The sequence below is a fragment of the Kogia breviceps genome, chromosome 3, assembly GCF_026419965.1.
Source record: "Kogia breviceps isolate mKogBre1 chromosome 3, mKogBre1 haplotype 1, whole genome shotgun sequence".
Classification (NCBI taxonomy): Eukaryota; Metazoa; Chordata; class Mammalia; order Artiodactyla; family Physeteridae; genus Kogia; species Kogia breviceps.
In genome coordinates this window covers 159,662,178-159,681,185 of record NC_081312.1, presented here as the reverse complement: position 1 = coordinate 159,681,185, position 19,008 = coordinate 159,662,178, and the positions used below count along the sequence as shown (strand labels likewise).

At 51.2% G+C, this 19,008-nt stretch overlaps 1 protein-coding gene across 3 annotated transcripts in view; it reads left to right on the top strand.

Moving 5' to 3' along the window:
* The window catches only part of ADARB2 (adenosine deaminase RNA specific B2 (inactive)), a 369,707-nt gene that overhangs the window by 250,202 nt on the left and 100,497 nt on the right, over positions 1-19,008 (top strand). For all 3 annotated transcript variants that reach the window (XR_010839874.1, XM_059056464.2, XM_067030178.1), the window contains exon 2: positions 12,430-12,516. Coding sequence is in view for 2 of the 3 variants with exons in the window: in XM_059056464.2 (XP_058912447.1) it covers positions 12,430-12,516 (87 nt within the window). In the remaining variant the exon portion in view is untranslated. The remainder of the gene's footprint in view (positions 1-12,429; positions 12,517-19,008) is intronic.

Genomic DNA, 19,008 nt, shown 5'->3' with positions numbered 1-19,008 from the left:
AGTCTTAGGGATGAAGTGGGGACACAACGCCGAATAATGTACAATCCGTTTCCCAGAGGCATTTACAGTTCAGTGTGGTCGCAGGGAGCCAGCTCAGCTGCCTGGTGGGGGCTGTGTGAGCCCGCGTGTTGATCGGGGAGGATGCCGAGGCTGGAAGGGGAGCTGAGGCGACTCGTGTGCAGCACACGCGGCACCATCGCCCGTGAACCGTGGTACCCGCGTGCTAACTGTGCTGCCGAGGGTCACGTCGCTTCTCCCCACGCAACTTTCCTCTCCGGTGTGGATGCGGGGGGCGGGGGGTCGGCGGCCACGGGAGGTGGACGGGGCTGCGAAGCAGGACGTGGAAAAGTGGTGACAATGCCGCAGGTGCCGAGCACGGTGCTTCACCAACGGCGTCCGTCCACCAGGACCCTGGGAAACAACGCCTGTCCCGCTGTCACGCAGAGGGCAAGGCCTGGCCTCCCCCCACCACCCCTGAAAGCTGAGGCCACATCCCTCCTGCTCCCACGGGCTCAGCACCATTTTCACTGCAACTCGTGGGAAAGTAGAAAACTGAGGTCCGGGCCCAGCCCGGGTGCTGCCTCACCCGACACCATGCAGCCTTGTAAGCCTGACGGTCAGCGCTGGTGACACTCCCTGGTGACACTCGGAGCCTGGCAGGGCCTGGGGTCCCAGCAAAGAGTAACGTGGATTCTCCCGTCAGCAGGAGCTGACAGAGTTAGTATCTGACACGGCATTCTTGGAACTCTCCGACTTTTCAGGTCTTGTCAGAGCCCAAAACGGAGACACTTTCAGTTGAAGAAGCAGCAATTCCAACCTCCACCCACTCCTGTGTTTAAGTGTCAGCCCCACCCGACCAGACTAAGGCCAGCATGCCCACCGCCGGCACCGCTGCCCCAAACAGTTCCTCTCTAGCACAGGGCCTGACTCCGAAAACACAAAAGCACGTCCTCAGGCAAATTAAACACTTCCACGTGCCACATCTTATTACCAAACCGTGTGGAACGCAAAATAAGAGCATTAAAAATGAGCCTTGCGGTGATGGGGGAGACTCGCGTTGTATCCTGGGCACCGGCCGCTGGGAAGCTGCGTAACACCGGGTGCGTCTCCTCCAACAGACGAACACAGAGCCCTCAATAACTCATGGTATTTTATCACTGTATGTCCTCAGGCCAGGCATCAGATGGGAAAAACACTCTTGAAACAAAATTAAATAGTTTTAGATCTAATTTTACCAGGCTGAACTGGGTTGCAAATTGATTTTCGTGGAATCCAATAGAGAACACACACGTTGCCTCTTATAGAAAATCCACCTACCACGCCGCTTTCTACTCCACTGCTCACTAGAAGTAATAAGAAACTAATATTTCACAAGGCAGTGTGTCCCGTTCTGTAAACGGCCTCTGGCTCTGAAGGAGCCGGGAGGGCCTGTCGGGGAGCCCGGCGCAGGGGCCGGCCCGTCCGGCAGCCGGAGTGCCCAGCCAGCCTGTGCTCACCGGCCTCACCTCGTCCTCGTCCGACACACACTCCCTTTTCTGCTCATTTTCTCCTCTTCCTGTTCCTCACACCTGCCTCCAAACACAGGCAGCGTTGGGCTGTGACCCCTGCTCCCTGGGCAGGCCCCTGACTAGTTCTCTCTCTATTAAAGCATCCCTTATAGTCCTCCTGGTCACAGGACACAGGGACTCTTCTCTGCTTGGTCACTTCCCCAGTTTCCTCAACAGCAACTGTTAAGACTGGAGCATCTCCAAAACAATATCACAAAACCCCTGAGCAGGTGAATACTGACATTTATTTACAAGGCAGTCTTAGGGCACGATTATCCACACCGCACCACCATGACTCCTGCAGGCTGCCTGCAGCCCCTCCTGGATGCCTGAGCATTCATTAGCAACTTAACCAGGAGGCTGAGAGGCGGGGTCCCGAGCCACAGACGTGGAAGACCCTGCCAGCCAACCAGAGTTCACTCAGAAAGGAGGGAAAGGCTGCACTGTGGTGAAATCCAGGAGCAAAGGAAAAGGACGCTGTTGACCAAAATTCTGTTCGGTCCCATCTGACTAGCACCCATGCATCCCATGAAATGGTCCCGTCTGCAGATCGCAGGATCTTATCATGAAAACAGAAGGGAATCCTCACCTGCATGAAGTCCACATTCTAGTCGGGAGAGGTGGGCAGTCAAGCAAGTGTGACACGTAGTGTTGAAGATGCTGATAAAGGCTGTGCAGAAAATACAGCAGGAAGAGGGAGTTCTAGGCTGTTCTAGGCTATTCTGGAACATTCTAGATCCTGGGGCATAGAAAATGCTCCATCAATCTTTGCTGAATAAACAGATGATGGAATCAACGACCAGCTGTTTCCTCCCTGGTTCAAGTAGCCGGACTGACCGGGAACAGTACTTGATGTGAAGGACATAGAGGCACAGGGGCAGGCGTGGTCGGAGTGAGGGGTCTTCTCAGCACTCTGTAGGACTGATGTTTGTCAATACGTGTGACCCCATTATGTGGGGTAATGGGGAACATCGTGGATCATTACACACGTCAGAACGGTGGAGGGCTGCTGGAGTCAGCTCCGGAAGGGTGATTAGCAGCCCTCACTTGTCCTGAGATGGTCTGCATGAAGAGACCAGTCCATTAGGGAGCTTCAAATTAATAAACATCATTTCATACATTAGCCAGGAGCTCCTTTCTAAAGAGAAATAATTAAACTTGCAAATTCAGATACTAACACTTTGACCTGTTCTCTAAACAATTACTTATGTGATCAGTTGTTCTATTTTGGGTTATTGGAGTATCTAATTCTTATAAGCGATAAGAAATTAGCCACATTCAAACAGCACTGAAGAAGAAAACAGTGTTGACAGCCAGTCTAAACAAAGCCTGTGGAGGACAGGGCAAACTGCAGGGAGGTTCTGTCATGTCTTGTTTCTAGTTTCCAAATGAACTCAACTCAGTACTTAAGTAATTAAAGTAATATTCGAAAATAAAATAAAAATAATACTGGATCCAGTTGCCTTTGGGAATGTAAGAGACAACAGCATCCACTCAAAGCCTAGAAAGTTGCAGAGAATGGTTGTGTCCTGTGACATGCTGGATGGGATTAAGGGGCAGAGAAACCTTTTTATAAAATGAAATTAGAAGGAAAACTATAAAATAGAGGGACTTGTGGTTAGCATGTCTCCAAAGAGAAGAGGGCAGGGAGGCCAGAGGATGCCAACAGAGGAAGCGCCAGACGTGTGAAGAGCCAGCAACGTGGAAGGAGGACTTTGGGGACATGAATCGCAGAGCCCGTGCAGGACTTGCCTCTCGCGCAGGGGGTTGTACCTGTCACCGTATCTGCAGGTCACTGACAACAGTTCTCGGAGGACTTGCGTGGGTCTTTAGGGTCAAGTTCTTACCTCCTGAGAATTTCCTGCTTCAAGCTGGTTCTTTAACTCAATTCCTGACCTGAATCACAGGACCATCCCTTGAGGCCTCACGGGTCCTCAGAGCCGGTGAGCAGTGGAGGCTCCTGATTTCAGCCCCAAACTCCCTGCAGTTCAACCTCCCACTGGAGCCCTTGGTCACCTGCTCTCTCTGACCAGGTGACCAGTAGCACCCTCTGCCCCTACCAGGGACCCCTCCGTGGACGCACGACTCACGGTGTCACAGACGAACACAGGAGACTGCAAGACAACAGGTTGTTCCTCTCGCCTTGGACGTTGGAGCTGACGTCAACACTGCCCCCCAGCCGCAACCGCGAGTGCCAGCAGCTCTGGAACCAGAGGAGACTGTCCCAGAGGGTGCTTGCCACGGCAGACACCTGTGTGAGTGACATGAAGCAAGAACACATCCGTTTTCCTGATTGGAGAAACACATTTCAATCTGGGTAAAAACTTTGCCCAGAAAAGTCTACAAGACAGTTGCTACCAACCAGGGTGCTGCAGGCCAGGCACTCGGCACCTGGACAGACAAGGGACGTTTGCTGAAGGAGTGGCTGGTGGGCCTCGACCACACTGGCCAGAAGGAGGATCAGGAAGATGTCCTGGAAGCAACTCCGGCTTTCCCGTCGGGTCTCGGAGCCTGGAAAGGCCTTGGACAGCGTCGTGCGGAGCTCAGCTTCCCACCTCCCAGGCCATCCGCCACCCGTCCCCAGGTCGGCCTCTTCCCGCGTGATGGAGAAGGTGACGCACAGCGTGTCTGGCCACAGGGCCGTCGAGTCTGACACCGCGCGCTGTCCAGCAGGACCGCTGTCCTCAGTGTGAGGGATGGAGCCCAAAATCGCCCTTGCACCCCGAGGTTCGTGGGGGACCCGAAAGGAATCCAGAGAGGTGTCTTACAGTGGCACATGCACCACTCCCTATGGAACATCAGAGGGGAGCGCGGGCCTTCCCAAAGGCCCTGAGCGCCCTGGCAAAGTGTGAACACACACCTTTAGATGCAGATTTTCTGCTGTTTAAATGCACTTTCTGGAAGAGTCCCGTCCTGTCAGTCACATGTCAGCCATCCGTGTCTTTGCCTGCTGTTCACGTGGAATGATCTGGTGTGAGCTGGTTTGTTTTAGGCTCCCACCCCCGTTTCCCAAAATAATCCAGGTGTAGCTGGGATGTCTGCGTGGTCCTCAAGGCTGCACTCAGAACCAGGACCGTGGCCTGGTCAGAGCCCCCCAGGAGGTGGGCCACACTGGCATGGGGAGGTCTTAGCCCATGACTTTGAGGGGAAGCTTCCCAGGAAAAGGACAGTGTGCCCGATAAATTAAACCATGAGGAAATGGTGGATTCCATGAGACCTCTTATTGCTCCAACAACTCCTTCCATGCTTCTAATTCCCATGCACTGGAGGTCCTATTTTATATGCAATTTATTAGCTGTCCTCCCAGCTGCAGGAGCTACTGCAACTCTCACTTAGGGGATCTCTTCCTATGAAATTTGGAAACTTTGAAGAGGAATTCAGGCGTTGGATATTCCTGACTTCCTTTGCGTCTGTAATGGATGAAAAAGTCTCCTCCTCTTCGCCCCCCAATCCCAGCCCTGCATGAAGGGTCTCCCGGGTAAGCCCAGAGACCCCAGCCTCACACCCAGGCCAGGGTGTTGGCTGCAGAGTCCTCACCAGATCATTTGGAAGTTTCAGCCCCTTGGAGCATAAACATGGACGGTTATTGTGCTTTTTTCTGCTTTTCTTCTTTTAACCTCCTCTGACCCCTCCTCCTCTTTGTCCCTCAGTGAGTCTCAAGCAGGCCTGTAACTTTCTAGTTATTTCCAATCTGTGAAACTCAGCCCAGATGGAAGTTGACCATCTCATAACCGAGTCTGAGCCCATCCAGGGAGATGGAAGGGGAAACATCTCTGTTTAATTGGCCAAAGTCGAGGTGTGTCCACCGGATATTTTAACTGGCTCCCATGTCCCCTCAGCAACAGTTTCCAGATGTCGGGTCTCCCAGGGGCAAGCGTGGGGTGATGCTGGGGACCATGTCTGGGCCTCAGATCCATCTTGGATGAGAGTTTTTCTCTCCCCCTCCTTCTTCTTCCCTCTCTCCCTCTCCCCAACTCTCCTCTCTCCCACCATCCCTCCCACTCACCCCTCACAATCCAGAAGGTTTATGTCTGCTGCCCTCCAGCCCCCTGGGGCCCCCTGTTCAGAATCAAGACTCCAGGCCCATGCTGATGAGGATGCACCCAGACAGAGCTGCAAAGGTAGCCCCTCTGCCGGCCTGGCCTTCCCCTCCCCTACTTGGGTCATCCCAGACTCACCTTTCAGTGGAAGTATGCTTGGCTCTGGAGCCAGACCTCCTGGGTGTAGTAAGGGGTGGACGGTATTATTAGCTAGCAGGTCACCTCCTGCAAGATGCCCCCCCCCCAACCGACCTCCCAGGTGTCCCTGGACAGGCCAAGTCCCTCAGCACTGTTCCTTCCTAGCATTAGAGTGTGAAATTATTGGTTAGGGGTACAACTAATTTGCATTCGATAAAGATTTGTTGAGTGAATATATTAGCCATGACAAAGGACCACAGACACGGATTTAAACAACAGACATTTATTTCTCAGAGTTCTGGAGGCTGGGAGTCTGAGATCCAGGTGTGGGCAGGGCTGGTTCCTCTGAGGCCTCTCCCCTGGGTGTGGACACCGCCTTCTCCCTGTGTCCTCAAGGTGGTTCCTCCATGAGTGTCTGGGTCCTCACCTCTTCTTTGAAGTCACCTGGGATTACGATCTACCCTGAAGACATCGTTTAACCTTAATCACCTCTTTAAAGACCCCATCTCCAAATGCAGTCACATTCTGAGGTCCTGGGGGTCAGGACTTAACGTGAATTTGGGGGGAGGACACAGTTCAGCCCATACAAAGAATGAGGAACAGACACAGGCTGGCTGCCTGTTTCAAGACCAAAAGCATGAATTTTATGCACCTGGAAGTTACCAGAAGAGCCTCACTCCTTGTGAGAAGCAGACCCTCTCGTGTTACAGAACTTGGTGCAGAGCCAGAGTCTTTCTTCGCCTGAATCCCCTTGTTCATAGATGGCAGCTTGAAAATGACCTCTTAAAATACACATTCCTGAAAATCTGTGAGAAAATATCTTTGCCTTTCTTCCAAAACATTATTCCTTTCTCCTGCCTGCATGGAGGTTAATTATTTTCTTACTTCCCGAGGTCACCCACCTGTTCAGACGTATTTGCGTTTGTGTTTGGATAGAAGTGGCATCCGTTCAAGACATACCTGTGTTGGGGGAGAAGATACAGTCAGGAAGGAAAGTGGGTCAAGCCTGAGGGGGGCCATCTGTCAGAGTGCGTTTTGGCAAAAGGAAAACATAAGAAGGGAACGTGTAAAGGAGGCTGGGGTTTGTAGCCCAAAGGTACTGACTGCGCTCGGCGGCTTCCAACTGTCACCTTCTTTCTGTTCGCAGCTGAGCTGCGCTGGTCAGGGTAGCGCCTGGCCCACAGACGCAGAGGACATAAGCACAAAAGCTCACTCCAAACGGTTGAAATAGGGCAGAACCCAAGTGCGCGACTGATCTAATTTTTAAAAAATAACCTATGAACTATTTAGTGCTTTGCAGTAGAAGATCAAATCTTTAGGTATTTTAGCAATTACGGTTTTTATTAAAATTTCCAGCAAACGTGTTATTTCCCATGGACGGATTTTCCATGTAACTGACATGGGCTCGTGCCGCAAGACGTTTTTTAAATTGTCATCTTACTTGGTAAAAATTGTTTCATAAATTGTTCATAAACACAACAGTCTGTGAAAGCAAACATGGCTTTCACAAAAGCAGGCTCCAAAAGGTAGACATTTTCCGGCTCCTCGTGGGTAAACTGAGTCTCCTCAGCTGCGGGGCATGTGGCAGGGCCTGATGCTTGCAACCTTCCATGGCCCCCATCCGCTCACGTGGGTTCTCGCTCCCTCTGTTTCCATACATACAGCTGTCTGGACGTGAGTCCGAGGACCGCTCCAAAGAGCCTTATCTTTGAGAGTCTTCTTAAAGCCTTTTAAATACATTTGAGCTTCCAAATCTATAAAGTAAGCAAAAAAGAAAAAGACAAACCCAGGTCCCAATAAGGGGGCCTGACTGCACCTACAGTTTACCTTTAGTCTCAGCCGTTCAAGGGTGTGTGTTGATATCTCTCTATGGTTTTAGTTTGCATTTCCTTAACGTGTACCACTGTTGAGTGATTGGAGATGTGTTTGTTGGCTATGTGAATATTTTCCTTTGTCAAGTTTCTGTTCAAGTATTTTGCCCATTTTTTTAATTTGAATTTTTTTGTCCTTTCTTATTATGTTATAAGAGTTCTTCTTTTATTCTGGATAAAAATCAGTCGTCCTGATTGTAAATATATTATCCCAATCTGTGGCTTGCTTTTAGTTTGCTTAACAGTGTATTTCATTGAGTTGAATTTTTAAATTTTGATGAAAATTATATTTTCTTTTATGATTGGTGCTTCCTATGTCTAAGAAATCTGCCAACACGGAGACCATGAAAGTAATCTCCTATATTTTCTTCTAGGAGTTTTATAGTGTTAAATTTTATGCTCCATTTAGTGAACATTTTCATTATGATACAAGATAGAGCTCAGAATTCACTTTTTTCCAAGATGGTATACAGGTTTTCAACAATGTTTGTTAAAAAGACTTTCCTTCACCTCAGTGTATGACTTTGAGATCTTTGTTGAAAATCGGTTGATCACACAGGTATGGTTCCATTTCTGAACCCTCCATTTTGTTCCATTTTTCTATCTTTATGTCGTTACCAAATTGTGTTTGTTCTACATTATCAATATTGTCAACCAATGGGATCTCATCCATTTCCAGGAAATGGCTTCTGCCCCTGAAAATGCTTCCCCACGTGCTCCAGAAATATATGAAATTACATCAACTTGGGCCAGAGCCACTTATTTTGCAGTGAGCAATAAGGTTTATAACACAAATGCCCTGGATCATTCCAAGTAATTCATTAAAAACACTGTTAATATGATCGATGGTGACCAGAACTTCCCTAGAAACAACCCCTGATTGGAAGCCACCCCAGGTGCTCTCCTCACAAGGGCCAGTCCAGGTCAGTGCATCTCACTCAGGCCAACATCCAGCTGGTTCGCAGGGCCCCTGGGCCCGAGCTTAGAGCCACAGACACAGATGTGGGGCAGGGAGCACCCAGCCCTTCCAGCCGCTTTCCCTGGAGGAAGACCCTCTCCTTCTTCTGACTCTCTAGTGAGAAGCTGGGAGTCCTGTTAACCAGCTGCTTTCAGCGGACCCAAACCATAGCTGCAAGAAAGAAAAGCAGGGCCTCTATTTTCCATCAGTAAGTAACCAGCATGAAACCAGGTTTTCAAAGGTGACTGTGAGAAACACGAAGGCCAGAACCAGTTGGCTACTGGGGCTCTGCTCACCTGGAGCCAGTAGAAGTAGATACCAAACTGACAGGCGCATGTCAAGGAAACAACTACCAAAAAAGTCATCAACAGCAAATAATTGTTTTTAGAATTTTTCTAAAAATAGAAAATGTAATTCCTCACCCTTTTTCCTAATGACCTTCTAGAGACTCGGTCTGGGGGAATTCCCTGGCGGTCCAGTGGTTAGGACTCTGCACTTTCACTGCCAAGGGTGTGGGTTTGATCCCTGGTCGGGGAACAAAGATCCCACAAGCTGTGCGCTGCGGGCAAAAATTTATAAATAAATAAATAAAGACTCGGTCTGTCCTTTCTTAAGAACAATTGTTTCTCAGTCAGAGGGCATGTACCTTCAGGGTTAAACATTTCTCTTTCATGAAGTATCGTGGCAGGAGATGGTAGTTGGAGTTTCAGGTGGGCTGACTCAGCAGCTTTGGTGCTTCCTGCCTGGTTTGTCTGCTGGGTTTAAGCCGGCCCATGGAATCCAAAATCCACCGAGGAGTGGATGGGGCAAGAAGGTACAGGGTTCACAGAAAAACCACAGGAAGTCCAATCAAATTTGAATTCTTTTTTATTTTTTAAATTGTAGTAAAACATGCATAACATAAAATGTACCATATTCACCATTTTTAAGCATGTAGTTCAGTGACATTAAGTACATTTGTATTGTTGTGCAACCATCACCACGTCTGTGTCCAGAACTTTCTTATTTCCTCAAACTGAAACTCTGTCTTCTCTAAACAGCTCTCCCCCTCTCCATCCCCCAGCCCATGGGAACCACCATCCTCCTTCTGTGTCTATAATTTCTACTTCTCTAGGGACGTCATCTACTTGGATCATATAGCATTTGTCTTTTTGTGCCTGGCTTATTGAGTTTAGTATAATGTCTTCAAGGTTCATCCGTGTTGTAGCCTGTATCAGAATTCTCTTCCTTTTTAAGGACAGATAATATTCCCTTGTGTGTACAGACCACATTTCTTTATCCATCCATCCATGGAGACTTGGGTTGCTTCCACATTTGGCTATTGACAATCATGCTACTGTGAATGTGGGTGTAAAAATAACTCTTTGAGTCCCTACTTTCAGTTCTTTTTGGGTCTATACCCAGAGCGGAATTGCGGGTTTCACAGTGGTTGAACCATTTTACATTCCCACCAACAGCACACAAGCATTCCAATTTCTCCACATTCTCACCAACACTTGTTACTTTCTAGGTTTTTTTTGATAGCAGCCATCCTAATGTGTGTGAGATGGTGTCTCACTATAGTTTTGATTTGCATTTCCCTAATGATTAATGGTGTTGCGTATCTTTTCATGTGCTAATTGGCCATTTGTATATCTTCTTTGTAGAAATGCTTATTTAAGTCCTTTGCCTTAAATTTGAATTTCAGATAAACAATGAATAATTTTTTTTAGTGTATGTATGTCCCACATGATATTAGAGATGTATATACACAGAAAAGTATCTGTTGTGTATTCAAAACTCAATCTTAACCAGGTGTCTTGAATTTTTATTTGACAAATCTGGCCACCCTAGAAATCCAGAACTCTGATGGATGGAAAACAATCTTTAAGTATTTCACAGTTTGGCTAAGGTGAGCTCTGAATTGTTTTAGTGTGTTTTTGTGGGTGTCTGGCTGGTAGCCCTGCTTTATTAGAAGATTGTAATTTCATTTTGAGATGCTCGAGACTAAATCATTTGAGCTTCACACTCTTTCTGGAACATTATTGGGCTCCCTTAATGAAATTATAACTCAAGCAAGAGATTTCATTCTCGTGTAGTAAATTAGCTGGGCCATGAGGGTTTGGGGAACTGGGCCTTCCCTGGGTTTATTCTCCGTGCTCGGCAGAATGAAGAGGTAGCGGGCCTTCTGTATTTGACTTATTTATTGTTCTCCGAGTGAACAATGTATTGTTGCTTGTCCCTAATGGAAACAACAGCTGTTAACAGGCTCCTGAATGAATTTCAGTGTGAACTCCCCTGGCCTCTGGAAAGCTCCGCTAAAGAGAAAACAGGCTCAGAATTGAAAGAAAAAGAATAAGTTTCAGGCCTGGGTCTGGAAACCTGGAGGCTGACTGCATAATAAACCACCAGTTGACGTTTCCAGAAGAGATCACACTTAGCTGAGCCCAAAACCAGAGCTCCTTTCCTACAACAGAAGCAGACAAATGCAGCATAATGCTCGGAGCATGTCCCTGACGAGGGACCCTGGACAACCCGGCCAAAGGCAGGGCAAGGGCAACCCCATGGCGACCCTGTGACATGCTAGATGAGCAACAGGGATTCTGCCTTCTGCGGTTTTCTAAACATAGTCAAGGTTCACACGGAAAGTAACGAATGCTGCAGCCTCGAGGGGACAGAGCTGTGAGGGGCAGGGGTCTGAGCACAGGGGCTCTGGGGGTGTCGGGGCTGAGTCCTCCTGTGGGCTCACTTCCGGTTGGGGTTAAGGTTAGGGTTAGGGGTTAGGGATTAGGGTTGGGTTAGGGGTTTGGGTTAGAGGTTAGGGTTAGGGGTTAGTGGTTAGGGTTAGGGTTAGGGCTCTGATATAAGGAGCTTTCCTTCTGGTCCCTTCAGTAGTCATTCTTTCATTTCTCCCAATTGGGCTTTAACCCACCTGTCCTTTGTCTCTGTTCAGAGGGAAATAGCTGAGCCCGTTGGTCCCAAGCGCCACCTCCTCTCGGGTCCGAGTTCCCCTCTGCGTTGTGCTCAGGAGGTCTGCACCCGAGACCACCCCTGGGGCTGCAGGCATGGGGTCCCTTGGCTCCTCTCCCACTTCAGTTACCGCCCCCACTTCAGGGGAACCTCTGGGGCCCCTGTCCATTCCCTCCTCCTGTTCCATCTACTTTTGCTCAAACAAACAGTAACTATATTTTACAGGTTTCATAAGTCTTTTTTTTCATGACTTCAAGCCCACAAACATGTTCTCCACTACTGGGGAGAAATAGTCTTGGCTGTTTGCAGGACTCTTGTTTCATTGAGGCATTTCTTCATTGGCCTTAGCTCCTCTCTGTGAAATGTCCTTTGTCTGCAGGCCCTGCCCACCCAGCTCCCTGCAGGCTCAGGCTAGGGGGCTGCCCTGAAGATTGTGACTTCCAGTTTTGAGGGACATGTATATGCCAAAAATAAGAAAAGAAGAAAGATGGAAATCATAAAGTTTAAAATTGAGTGGAGAGGGGCTTCCCTGGTGGCGCAGTGGTTGAGAATCTGCCTGCCGATGCAGGGGACACGGGTTCGTGCCCCGGTCCGGGAAGATCCCCCGTGCCGCGGAGCTGCTGGGCCCGTGAGCCATGGCCGCTGAGCCTGCGCATCCGGAGCCTCTGCTCCCCAACGGGAGAGGCCACAACAGTGATAGGCCCGCGTGCCACAAAAAAAAAAAAAAAAATTGAGTGGAGAGGGGAATTTGATAAAATGCTGTCAGAAATTCAATAAAAGACTGAACCAGAATGAAGTGGCTAAAACCAAAAATGACCTTTCAACCTCCCATGTCCAAACCCTTAGTAATAAGAACATATGAAAGCACTGAGTTTTTCTGAAACTCGATGTCAAAAGTGCATTTCCTGTCCTTCTTTCCTTTCCAGACAAAGTGAGCATGCTGTCCGCCTTCATCGCTTCCTTCAAGCACGTGAGCCCCGGGGCCGCACACACGGAGGATGAGGACAACCTCAGTAAGCAGAGCCCCTTCCCCAAGAGCCAGGGTCCCAGCCCCACGTGCAGAGGGGGGACTCCAAAGGCTGAGACCCTTGGGGTGATGGGGGGTACCACCTGGGCTTCCCAGAGCAGGAGGACCTGCTCCCACCCCCCTGGGATCCCTTGCCTGCCTGGAATCCCGTTCCCCTCTCCCCAGGATCCCATCCCCGTCTAGGATCCCATCCCCCCGGTATCCAATACCCCTTGGAATCCCATCCCCCTTTGAATCCCATTCACCCCTGGAATCCCATCTCACCCCCTCCAGGATCCCATCCCCACCTGGAATCCCATCCCCCCTCACCCCCGCAAGATCTCATGCCCCCTGGAATCCCATTCCCCTCATGGAATTTCATCCCCCCTATGGAATCCCATCTCCCGGATCCCATCCTCCCTGGAATCCCATTCCCCACCCCCAGGATCCCATCCCCACCTGGAATCTCATCCCCCCTCCCCCCCCCCCCCCGCAAGATCTCATGCCCCCTGGAATCCCATTCCCCTCATGGAATTTCATCCCCCCTATGGAATCCCATCCTCCCTGGAATCCCATTCCCCACCCCCAGGATCCCATCCCCACCTGGGTGGTAGGAAATATTAGCAGTGACTGTGTGAGTGAGAACTCCAGGTTCTGGAGTTCTCAAGAAAAAAAACCCAGTTCTCTGGGACCATCCCTTCTCTCTTTCCTTGATTTTTTTCCCCTCCAAACCAAAAAGGGGAAAAAAAGAAAAGAAAAAGAAAAATGAACACAGCCTCTTTGAACAGTATGTACAATTATTTAACAAGGAAAAAGCTGGCCGGGTGCCTGCAGTTGAAACAATGTTTTGGCTCATGAAACCAGAGAGACAACAAAGCCGTGTGGGGTGGGAACTGAAAAGCCGGTTGGGGGTGGATCTGCTGGGAGTATGGAGGAGACCCCAGAACAGACGGAGCATATGTGCCGGTGAGGGAAAGTCCAGGCGTGTCTGTCAGGTGGTACACCCCCCTCTTGCTTGTAGAAGGAAAACATGGGGGATGAAACAGGCCAAATGACAGGAACACCTCTTGCATTTCAAAATTACCTGACAGGTGGTTACCTTTGCAGCTGGAGTCAGGCCTGTGCTTGTGGGGAGCGGGAGGCTAGCTGCTGGTCACTGGTTTTTGGTGGGGCCAGGAAGCCACGGCAGGAGGGCCTGGCCCTGGAACATTGTCCACTCAGCCTCAGATTTTAAGAAACACGACAAGCTCTCATGAATATCCCCTTCCCACAAAACACAATCACCAACAAGATGGGAAGCTGAGGCTGTTACCCTGACTGTTCCACAAAAGCAAAGTCACAGAACTGAGCAACCTCAGTGACCCTGTAGTTTGAGCCCTTGTTTCCTAGATGGAGGTGAGTGTGGAGGGTGTGGACAGGGTGCCAGTGGGTCAGAGCATGGCCTCCCCACTGCCCACAGGCCCGACCTCGCAGGTCCCATGAAGCTCCAACGGCTGGTTCTGTTCTCCCCTGACCAAAATTGGAAAGTTTCTAGGACTTAGTTAACTTAGTTAAGTTACTGATAACTACTTCAGTAATGTGGAACACACATGCACACCTTGTCTTACCACCCTTCTATTCACTGCGCTTCACAGATACTATGCTTCTTACAAATTGAAGGTCTGGGGCCCCCCCCCACATCGAGCAAGTCTATCGGCACATAGTTTTGTCAGAAGTAAGGCCACTGAACACTTAATAGACTGCAGTCAAGTGTAAACATAACGTTTATGCACTGGGAAACCGGAAATCCATGTCATTCGCTTTATTGCAGTGGCCTGGAACTGAACCCACCATATCTCTGAGATGTGCCACATGTACACACACACACACACACACACACACATTTACTTATACATATAAAAGTACACATGCGCCCCCAAGCTGACCTGGACGTGTAGACATAGCTGTTTGACAAGCACGTGGAATAGATGCCTTGAAGAAGCAAATCTTACTCTGTTTCATCCCCTTTCCTGCTCGAGCTGCTGGGACCCTGGCTGAGTCTAGTCTCCCCGTAGGAGACCTCTCTCCCCATCCAAGGGCAGGAGAGCCTGACGGCTGCGACCCCAAGCTCCAGCTTCACAGCCTTGGGCAGTGAGTCCATCCCTCAGGGCATCAGTGCCCGTGTGAGGGGCGGGGAGGGTGGCCTGGTGATAGAGTGGAGGGTGGAATCAAGTAGGGGGATGATGCACGAGGATGTTCTAGGCAAAGACCTGGAGAAACAGGAAACGTGGATCAGGTTGGCTGACGCTAGTAATTAAGGCACTTCCCCTAACTCAGCTCACGGCTGAGAGGTAGAAACTTAGAGATGAGAATGATTTTCAATTGTTTATTACATGTTAAAGTGCCTTCGAAATGCTCGGAAAAACTTATTTTCTATCAGCGGATTAATCATCCCCCTTTGTAATACGTGCTGTTATTGAAGACCCTGTTTTCACACATTATTCAAAGATAAACCTCCAAATTAATGCACTTGTCGTAATACCTCTCATGAGCGTTGCCAATGCAGTGCTATTAACGTGTATCCAGATGCCGTGGACGTCGGGGAAGGTGTGTGTGTGGCGTGTGTGTGTGTGTGTGCATGTGTGGTGTGTGTACAGATCAGGGAGGAAGGGAGGTGACAGAAGCCAGGGTGATTTCTCCTGGAAGCCTCCTGTTTTATCTTCAGACCCTGAAGGTGGGCGCCTGTGTTTGGTTGAAGTGAAGGCCCTGCCCCTCCCCGTGCGGTCTCACCCCTCAGGACCACCGGGTTTGCCCCCTGCAGCCTCACGTCCTTGGTCCGCATTCATCTCTACGTGGCGCTGGAGCTTGAGCCCCAGTGTGAAGGGTGGAGCTAGGTCGGGGTCGGGCCGTCAGAGGCTCGGCCTGCAAGAGGATGGTGCCTGCGAGTCCACCCGCGGACCAGCCATCCTCAGGGTGGGTTTTGGCTGAGTCTACGGGAAGATGCAGGTTTTTCATTCTTCTTGTCCAGGAGGGCACCTCTGAATGCAATCTTCCTTGAATGCTGAGAAGGAGCCAATCACTGCCCCAGCCCATCCGCTCCGTGCCCACCACTGACCCAAGGGCGTGATTGACTGGGTCACATGAGGAGGGGCCAAGGAGCCCACTCCCTGTCAGGTCCGCAGAACAGCACTGGGGTCTGGAGGGAGGGAGGGAGACCCGCCTGCCCCACTGGCCTGGTCCTTCCAGGACGCACGGGGCCCACCTGGGAGAGAGGCCGTCTCCTGTCTGCTGCCGAGCCTGACCCAGGAGCTGTCAGGGTCAGGCCTGCACCCGACCACAGCGCCAGGACAAGGTGTCCCAAAGCCCGCATGGCCGCAGCTGCCACAGCCATCCCCTGAGCACCACCTCGGACCCTCCTTCCTGAGCCAATGGAGACTCCAGGCCCTGGGCTAGATCCGATCTGGACGTGGTGGATTCAATGGCCGGTTCTCTGTATCTCCTACCTACAGACGTGGTGCCAGGAAGTCTGGCAGCGTGATGACCAGACAGATACTGGCCCTGAGGGGGCGTCGAGGAAGGAGACGCAGCTGGTGACACACAGGCACCTGCACTCACCCAGGGCCTGGCCACCTGGAGGTGACAGCCGAGGACTGGCCCCCGCGTGGCCCGTCCACGTCCAAGCAATGGCAGCGGGAAGCCCACCTTGACCTGGAAGAATGTCTCTCACCTGGAAAGTGAAAGCCCAGCCACAGCCAGGCCAATATCAAAGTCTTCTCTTTCCCCACAAAATGCAGTTCTTGTATGCGTTGGACCTTTGACTGTAGCACTGCCTGTGCTGACGCTTTCTGTCAAGCAGGGTGGGTGCTCCCGGGGCTCAGGAGAGGGTCAGTGTGACAGAAGCAGAGGGAAATAATTCCGTTCCACGTTTTCCTCCCGTGTCTCTGACTCAGACGTTCCCCTCTGTGCCTGGTGGTCTTCACGTTGCCAGCGATGGTTCTATTACTGCCGCGGGTGGTGTTTATCTCATGTCGTTTGAGGTTATTTGCCTCTCTTTTTCCTGATTTCCACAACAGAAGGACACGTGTGACTGTCTGGAAATCTGAGGCTGCCCACACGGACCTTCGACACGTGTGGTCATGGATGTCTTGTCGGGTTTGGCGAGGACAGGACAGTTCCCAGGGTCAAGGCCGCAACCACCCGTGGGGACACAGGACACGTGGCCTCTGAAGCTGCCTTGAGGGAAGGCACTTGGCATCCAAGTCAGATGTTTTCTGGGGGGACTGTGGTGTGAGCCCCACGTGGGACACAGTGGGCCCCAGACCCCTCACACCCCCTGCTCCCCTCCTGCAGGGCTGAGGGCCCCACCCTGTGCTTGTACAGAGAGACAGATGGACAGAGACAGACAGAAACAGAGGGGGTGGGGGGACAGGTGAGCCATTAAGGGGACTTCAGTGCACTGCTGACTTTTAATATGTGCCTTCCCCCAGGCCGGCCCCTCCCACACAGTGGGGGGTAGGTTTCCTGCAGAGCTACTTCCCGCTCTGACATGTATGAGCTTCTGAGCTACGACTGGTGAAAATAACAGCTATTTGGGGAATGAATTCCAGAGTGGGATTAAAGGACCCACCAATTCTTATATCCTCGTATGAACTGTCCATTGGAACTGCTTCCAGTGTACAACACACACCTTTTCAGAATCAGATTGCTTTTATCACACAATAAACATTCTCTGACCAACTCCTGCACCCAGAACCCTGGGAGCATCCCAGCAGCTGGGCCGCCGCGATTCCCTAGGACTTAAAAAGGCAACAGCATCTGTTCCCTCCTCAGTGGTCACGATCAGTCACCGTAACACAAAGCACTCGATCTGGAGCCTGCGATGTTCACAGATTGCGCTGAAAGTTTTTGTTCATTGTCTCCGCTGATCCTGGAAAAGTCCCGTGGGGCCGGTGCTGTTTGTGCACTGCTCAGCCGCCAGCACCCGGAGTCCTACCCACACTTTTCCCTCCCGCCTCTAGGGATGGACCACCTGGTGCGAACCTTCTGGAGTGGGCGGGGCCTCCGCAGGTGACAGGACAAAACCCACCCCTGGAGAGCTGGGGAAAAGCGTCCCCTGCAAGAACGGGCTCCCGACGACGCGGGATCAGCCCGGCCTTTGCCCACATGCGCATGAGAAGTGCGATCCGTTGTGCTGGGCGCCGTGTGAGGCTAGGCCTCCAGTTCCCTTTTACGTGTCCTGTGCAGACAGCAGATCGGCTCAGGGTGCCCCTGGCGTACCCAGATAAAGGATTAAGGTCAGCAACCTGCCCCAGGGGGGCCCAGGGAGCAGCCAGGCCAGGAGGGCAGGTGGAGACCAGGCCCTGCCCTGTCCCCACCTCAGGACGACCCCGGCATTCGGCCACGGGCTAAGAAGCAGAGCCCTAGGCTGGGGAGATGCATGGGTCCTGCGATGCCCAGACCTGAGGAAGCAGGTGGGGGGCAGCTTCCCCAGCCTTCCAGGAGCGAGCCTTCTCAGCCTCTAGACTGTCCACCTCTGGGTTATTCTCTCTGACGCCGGGTGTGTGAAACCTATCGACTCAATGGAGGAGAAAATGAGAATCATTTTCTGGGTCGTGGAAGGGGCTGCAGAAGAAGGAAACGTGAACTTGTGGGATCAGAGCTACAGTTCTGTAACAGGATCGCATGGACCTGGCAGGGGCCTGGCGAAGGGGCGTGGGGTCCAGCAGAGCCAGGCTGGCAAACCTCAGCGGCACCAGACCAGCAGGGCAGGGTCGCCCCCTTGCCACCCCTCCTCGGCCCGAGACTGCATCACGAGAGCCCGCGTGTCTCCACCCCTTCTTTCTGGGGGTCCTGGAAGCCCAGCTCATGAAATAAGCAGGGAAGTTGGGCCTTGACAAGAAGATGCAGCTTAGAAGTGTCTGCCTCCCTTTTTCCTGCTCTTTTCAAACATGCAGTTGACTCTTCTCAGTGTCAGGAGTTTTGCTAAGTCCTTTATGGGTGTCCTCTAGCTCAACCTCATCATAAGCCCTAAGACGAGTGCTACCAAAACCCACATTTATCCTCTTAAGAAAATGGAGTTGAGGCAGGTGGAGGGACTGCCCGAGGTCATACACACCAAGGTCGGGGGAGACTGTGACCTCTCACTGCTTGACCCCAGAGCCGTGGAGTGACCACCGCCCACCCTGCAGCTTCCCTGACCTCACACAAACTCGGGAGGCCAGTTAAACGGAGCATCTGGGCCACGTTGGGGGAGCAGAACCCCTAATCTGCTCGTTTGCAAAAACCAGCGTGTGACATCACCCCCAGAGAACACATCAGGATGGAGCCCAGAAGTCTGCATTCCCATCAACTTTTATTAATTACTGATCATCGAGGAAGGGGTCTTCACCCACGCTCGGATGTCCGTGGCTCACTTTAAACTTTAAGGATGACAGTCCTAGGATGTCGAAGAGAAGAGTGTGGAAGCAGTTTCAGTGCAAGTGGAGGGGAACCTGGGTCTGCCAGGCTGTTCCTCCAAGAT